This window comes from Triticum urartu, unplaced genomic scaffold (genome assembly GCF_003073215.2).
Source record: "Triticum urartu cultivar G1812 unplaced genomic scaffold, Tu2.1 TuUngrouped_contig_4735, whole genome shotgun sequence".
NCBI lineage: Eukaryota > Viridiplantae > Streptophyta > Magnoliopsida > Poales > Poaceae > Triticum > Triticum urartu.
Genome location: NW_024115349.1, coordinates 5323 through 12107, shown reverse-complemented (window position 1 = coordinate 12107; position 6785 = coordinate 5323). Strand labels below are relative to the sequence as shown.

The window sequence follows — 6785 nt, the reverse complement described above, 5'->3', positions numbered from 1 at the left end:
ATACAATGGTAAATATGAATTGTAATTGCATCCTAACAAAATTTCATCAACTTTAAATATTTCTTTTTTTTCAGATCGGGTGACTTGTAGCACCAAATGCTCGGTGCACCGGATATGTTACCCGGTTACCACCGACGAACTAGCTAAGTGGGTTGAGCCCCTTGTCGTGAAAGGGTACACCTAGGTTCCTTAACATTGGCAATGGTCGACAAATATGAATCATCTTATCTCATGACATAGCATAGAATAGGACCGGTAATCGCATATGGGGAGTGCTATATAGGTCGGCCTGTTTAGCGACCTTTCCTTAGGATTTTTCAAGCAATTTGGTGATTGCTACATCGTTTTTTCTTCTCTCTTTTTTTCTTTTCTTCCATGTTCTTTATCTATTTTTTGACCCATTTTTCTGTTGTTTTCCCTTTTCCTTTTCCCGTTTTATTTCTCATTGTTCTTATAATACATGAATATTTTATTCAAGGTTTTTGAAATTCATGATACTTTTAAAATTATTTTAATATTTTTTTCAAAATCATTGTTGTTAATATTTTATATGTTTTAAAGAATCCTAAAAAAAATTATAGATCATAATTTGAAATTTGGAAACACTTTTCTAGTCATTGCACATTTTTCTAGATTTTTTTTTGAACTTGGGAATTTTGTCTGGAAATCGGAATATACATTGTTTACATTTTTTAAACTATAATATTTTTGCCTCGAAACAAATTTAATTAATAAAAAACCACATTTATTTTCAGAATTTAAAAGAAGACGATATTGCCAACCCACAAGAGGCCTCGTGTGCTTGATTTGCCTCACTATTTTTTGCTTATCTTTACCCAAGGCCCGCAACAGCAACTAATCAACGAGTATTCCTTTGGGAGTCCTCGCAAGGGTCACTTTTGGTGGGCTAGGAGCGCGCCACTTGACGTGTTCTCAGCCGTCACCATTTGTCGCGCTCTGGATGCTCCCTCTTTATTTTCTTTTCATTTTCTGTACTCATTATCGGCTTTTAGATGATTTTTTTCTGATTTTTTGGCTTTTAGTTTCCCCCCGGTTTTTCTTTGGTCTTGGACCAAAAATTTGAAGAAAAAAATGCACGAAAAAACACATTTTTTTTCTGCGAGAGGCACATATTTACTTTTCGTGGAGGCACGGATTTGCTTTCACAAAAGGCACACTTGGAAAAGGAAAAAAATATAGTTTTTCCTTCCATGAAAGGCACATATTTACTTCTCATGAAGGCACAAATTTTTTTCCGTGAGAGGCACAGTCGTGCCTCTTGGAAAAGGAAAAAACACATTTTTCGTCCTTTCACGAGAGGCTCAAATTTACTTCTAGTGGAGGCAGGGATTTGCTTCCACGAGAGATACAGTCATGCTTTTTGATAAAGGAAAAATATGCGGGTTTTTTCTTCTGCGAGAGGCATAAATTTATCTCTCATGAAAGCACGGATTTGCTTCTGCGAGAGACATAGTCGTTCCTCTTGGAAAAGGAAAAAATGTGTGTGTGTTTTCTGCAAGAGGCACAGATTTACTTCTCTTGGAGGCATGGATTTACTTTCATGAGAGGTATGATCGTGCCTCTTGGAAATAAGGAAAAAAACATGTTTACTTTTCTTTTTTCTTCCACAAGAGGCACATATGTCATATGTGCTCCTCATGAAGGCACAAATTTACTTTTGCGAGAGGCATCGTTGTGCCTTTTTAGAAGAAAAAAACATGTTCCCAGTTCAACTTTTTTGTAAAAAAGGTTTATCAAAATCTATGAACATGGTACTCCCTCCTTCCATCTATATATGGCCTAATGTGTTTTTCGAGGCTAACTTTGACCGAGTGTTAGATCAATAATATATGACATGCAAGTTACACAAAGCATACCGTCAAATTCGTACGTGAAAGGAGCTTCCAATGATATAATTTTCACATTATACATCTCATATATTATTAATCTTATCAATAGTCAAAGGTGGTCTTGAAAAACGCATTAGGCCCTATATAGATGGAAGGAGGGAGTATCTAGTTTTGAAGATCTTGACAGGAGGAATCAAACGGTGAAAACAGTTGAAGATTTGGACGCACGATTTAAAACGTTTTGAATAATTGAATATACGAAAAAAAGAAAAACCATAGGAGTGCACCACTTGTCGCAACATGAATAAATGAGAATGACATTTACAAAAAATACTCCTTAATTTGTAATTTTGAAGGCACGTGCAAGCTGAAGGAGTGCAAATGCTATTTGACGCTTAACGCGCTATATTTTTTGTTTTGAGCAAAACGCACTAGATACTATGCTACGCGTACGCAAGGTAAATGAACCTTTTCGGCTGCCTCCTAAGCAGGCCAGCCCATGTTGGTCTCCAATTCATTGGTATTGGGAACCTTCTAGAAGGTTCTCACATGTTTGTTGGGCTGGTTTCTTTTGTTTTTTATCCTTTTTTCTTTTGTTTTTGTGTTTCACCTTTTTTACTTTTTACGTTTTTCTATTCTGGTTTATTTTATTTTATTTTCAAATTCATCAATTTAAATTTGTGAATATTTTCATATCACAAACTTATTTTAGATCCACAAGTTGATTTTTCAAATTTGTGAACTTTTTCGAGTTTGTTAATATTTTTTCAGATCCTTGAACATTTTTTGAATGCTTGATTCTTTCCAATTCTTAAGATTTTTGAAATCAATATTTTCTAAAAAATATTTGTGAATATGTTTAAATCCACAAACTTATTCGAGAACGTGAACATTTTTCATATTTATAATAATTTTTCAAAACAATGAACATTTTCAAATTCAGGATTTGTTTCCAATTCTTAAACTTATTTGGAATTCATGTGCTTTTTTTGAATTGACAAAACTTTTTTGAGTCATGAACTTTCTTAAAACTTGTTAACATTTTTTATTTCATAACCTTTTTAAATCTATCAAAAAAGGGATATTCACTTTTTTAAAACCATACGTTACTGGTTTTTTTAGAGGAGATGAAACAATACAGATGAACGAAACACATGTAGTACTACGATGGTCAACCCGAGCCTTTGCATGAGAGTACGCCTCATACATGTCAATGTGAAGAAAACACAAGTGCTTAAGCACTCTCCTGAAGGTGTTACGAGATGTTTCGTTTAAACATGAAATAATGGTGTACAATGTGGATGCTCATAATATTGCTAGAATGTCTCTACTTTTACATCCAAGCCACCATGTTTGGCTCCTGCTGCCCCCAGGCTTTGTATCTCCATAGTAAAGCTCGGGTTCTTCCCATAAAAAATTTAGATTGGGTGGTGATATGTATGGAAAATCTATTTGCCGCTATGTGCGGCAAATTATCGGCCTGCCTACAGAGCTGGCTTAGAGTAAGTTAACTGGGTTGATCCGTTTAGCGTTGTACAAATCCTAGTTTTGGGCACCGGTTTGGGTTTGATTTTCTGTTTTTGTTTCTTATTATGATGTTAATTTACCGGTTGTCTTCGGTTTTTTATTTTTATTTTTATTTTCCATTTTTTTCAAAAGTTCCCTTCTTTAAAAAATGCTCAAAACTTTTAAGGATTATTTGGAACTTGAAAAATGATTGTGTTCACGGAAATTATTTGGGATTTTCAAATATTGTTCAGAATTAAAAAAAATCGATTTTAAAATTCTTTAGGAATTCAAAAGGTTCAGAATTTCAAGAAATATTCTCATTCCTGTTCATGAATGCAAAAAATATTCATAATTTTCAAAAAATCTTCCTTCTATTCAAAAAATAGATATTTTAAAAATGATTGCGTTTTTGAAAAATATGAATATGTTCAGAAAATATTCAAAATAAAAAACTTTTTACACCCCCATTGGTAGACCACCTACCGGCGATTAAAAAACCATCTAAAATTATTTTTCAGAACAATAAAGTGACTATTTTCTTTCAACAAGTTCTCTTTTTGGGAAAAAACTTCCAACTATTAACCATACACCATGATTAGACTGCCCAGGAACGATTTCACTAGTGGGCCAAAGGCGCCTCAAAAGACAACCACAGCAAAACAACCCCCGCCGCCGATGAACAGAAGAGGCTAGGCAAGAAGAACCTTACTTCATCTTCAAGTAGTTGCCGACATCTGGCCAAACAAACTAAAAACATCTGCGGGAGGCAGTGAAACCCTTGTCGCTCGTGGGAGTAGAAAACGTTTGGTACGACGAACACGATTTATTCAACTAGCTGGATCAGGATTACCGAATTCTCTACAATCAGCTCCCACAAGCAAACCACGCTTTGGCATGCCATAAACAAGGTGTTAAGCCGTTTATATGCATTCGCCGGCTATTACAGATGACAGCCACATTTATGATCTAAAATAAAAAAGCCACATTTATGAAGGGGCCATTATCCAGCTGACACCACAACAGCAACAGCTACACGTTGTTGTCATCCATTTGTATGGTCTGCCTGGTACAACTCCGGCTTGCGTCAACTTCTGGCGATCCATGTCACTATCAGAATTCGTGGTTTTCTGAAGCCACGGCCTTTAACGCACAACACATGATTTCACAGTTTCTTTTTTAAATGTTCTTCAACATATTAGGTAAGGGCCTCTTTGGTTCACAGGATTCTAAAAACAGAGGAATAAAAAAACATACGATTGGAATGTCATGCTCATATCAATCTACATGAAGTTGTTTGATTGCATCATAGCAAAAACAAAGGATTTGAAAAAAGAAAGGATTAGATATAGTAAAGAAGTCGTTAGAAAAAATCCTATGAATCAACGAATAAGACAACAGGAAAAATCCTAATATGTATGCCAAACATTGAGGTGTGTGGAAATTCACATGTCATTGCTTGTTGTTGATTTGAGAACTGATGAGTAAGTGATGCGTGGCATTCTACCCAAAGGAATGATTCGAGAACTAGATGATGGCAGCATGTAATAAGTACTGAGTTCTCACAGATGGCAGCATATTAGATGTATCAAACACAAATGGCAGCATATTATTAGCACTGGATCATCACAATTTTTTTGCAAATAACCACTTGGTTTATAGAAGTGCAGCCAAAACAACTCATTCCTTCGGGTAGGATACGCAATTCTTATATTCGATGCACACAAACACAGCATAAGCACCAAACCAGAGTAAATGTAACTTCAATGCATATAAGTTTCACATTGGACAATTCTGAATGTATGATTCGAACTATAATCTCATTACATGTAGAGGACGATGAAACAGCAACTGAACCAAAAAAAAAAAAACGAAGCAACAGACTTCCCAATGCAGTAAAATTGACAGCCGATTACAGCAATGATTCGCTGAATCAAGCGCACTTATTGTATTTGAACTCATCGATGGCTCACACCTTGAAGCTGAAGTTGAGAAGGATCTTGTTTAGGCCAAATTTCCAGCCGCTGATCCCCTTTCTGCCTGGGGAAGAATTAACCGTCGTAGCCACCACCGGCTCAGACCCATTGTTGTCGGCGACGGTCTTCTGCCAGAGCATGAAGCTCCTGCATCCATTGAAGCTGATCCTCTCATCGGCCTTGAGGGCTGCAATGAACGAACATGGAATTCAGGGACGTGCTAGCCAAGAACTAGAGTAAATTATCCATCTGTAATGATGGAACCATGCTTACCGTCGGATCTGCCATTGGCGGTGTAGAGGAGGAAGTTGGCAGCGTCGGAGCCGAGCAGCGGCATGCGGCCCTCGCGGGCATAGCAGCGCAGGGCGGCGCGGATTAGTCCGTTGACGGACTCGCCCTCGTCGACCAGGAACCGTAGCGGGCCGGCGCTGCCGAGGACGGTGACCGTCACCAGCACGCGCGCCCGGCCGGCAACCCCCGCCGCCGCCGCCTTGCCACGGGGCTCAACCTTCCTAAGCTTCATCGGCAGCGTCGACGGCACAGCAACAGCCATAGCGACGGTCAATCAATGAAATCAAACGAAACCTATCAATCAAAATCGCTTGCGTGTTCCTCTCTTTTCTTTTCTGATGAATTCTCTTCTTGGCAGGGAAAAACTCGAGGTCGAAATAACCAGGGACGGTTGAGGGGGGAATCGAAAGAAGGTCCGGCGCGCCGGGTCGCTGACGGAGGGAGGGCCGCTCAGGGGTCGAGGCCGATGCAGCGGTGGTACCAGCCCTGCATGCAAGCGCCGAAGCAGCGGAAGGAGGCGGAGGAGTCCCTCTCCGTCTGCGGCGGCGAGGAGGGGGAGGCGGAGATCGTGTGGGTTCCCACCATTCACGAGGGGGCGGAACTCGTCGTCGCGGCGCGGCGGGGAAGGAGATCTGGGCTCCCGTCGGCGAGAGAGGAGGGGAAGGAGGAGGAGGAGACGGGGTCTGTTTCGTTTGTGAAGGGGTCGAAGCGTGAGGGGACGGAATATAAGGCACGGCTCCGCTGAGGCTGAGGCGGCGGCCGCGTGGTGAGACGGGGTTGCGCTGGTCTTCCTTGCTTCCAGACTCCAGAGAGAGCGCGTCGATCTGGGCGGTTGGTGGCGGTGGATGGACGGGTGGATGCCGTTCTAGGGCGTCCACGCGGTTGGGACGATCCTTGGCTCCCAAGCTGCCCGTACACGCAAGGTTTTCTCGATACCGGCGCATTTAATTAGATGTGATTATTATATCTATCTATAAAATAAAGACACGCCTAACTAACGAAGATGTGTTGGCTAGCGCTTCACGGCCTACACGCTAAAAGGGAAAATAAATATATACCAGCTGATACTCGAAAAGAAAGCCCTATTCCCTCGTGCCTTCTATGTCTGGCATGAGCACATTCGCCTAGTCTTCACCTCCCCACATGTCTTCAGGCAAAAAAA

At 40.2% G+C, this 6785-nt stretch overlaps 1 protein-coding gene across 1 annotated transcript; it reads right to left on the bottom strand.

Moving 5' to 3' along the window:
- Window positions 1–5108: 5108 nt before the first annotated feature.
- Window positions 5109–6156, bottom strand: LOC125528240 (uncharacterized protein At4g22758-like). The gene is made up of 2 exons (XM_048692735.1): window positions 5606–6156; window positions 5109–5519 (listed from the first exon to the last, which is right to left on the bottom strand). Exons 1-2 carry the CDS (start codon window positions 5883–5885, stop codon window positions 5326–5328), a joined length of 474 nt encoding a protein of 157 aa, XP_048548692.1. The 5' UTR covers window positions 5886–6156; the 3' UTR covers window positions 5109–5325.
- Between the last annotated feature and the right edge of the window lie 629 nt (window positions 6157–6785).

Coding starts and splice junctions, on each gene's coding strand:
- LOC125528240 (XM_048692735.1), bottom strand. CDS start 5,885: ATGGCTGTTGCTGTGCCGTCGACGCTGCCGATGAAGCTTAGGAAGGTT. Junction 5,520..5,605: donor CGCCAATGGCAGATCCGACG/GTAAGCATGGTT, acceptor CGTTCATTGCAG/CCCTCAAGGCCGATGAGAGG.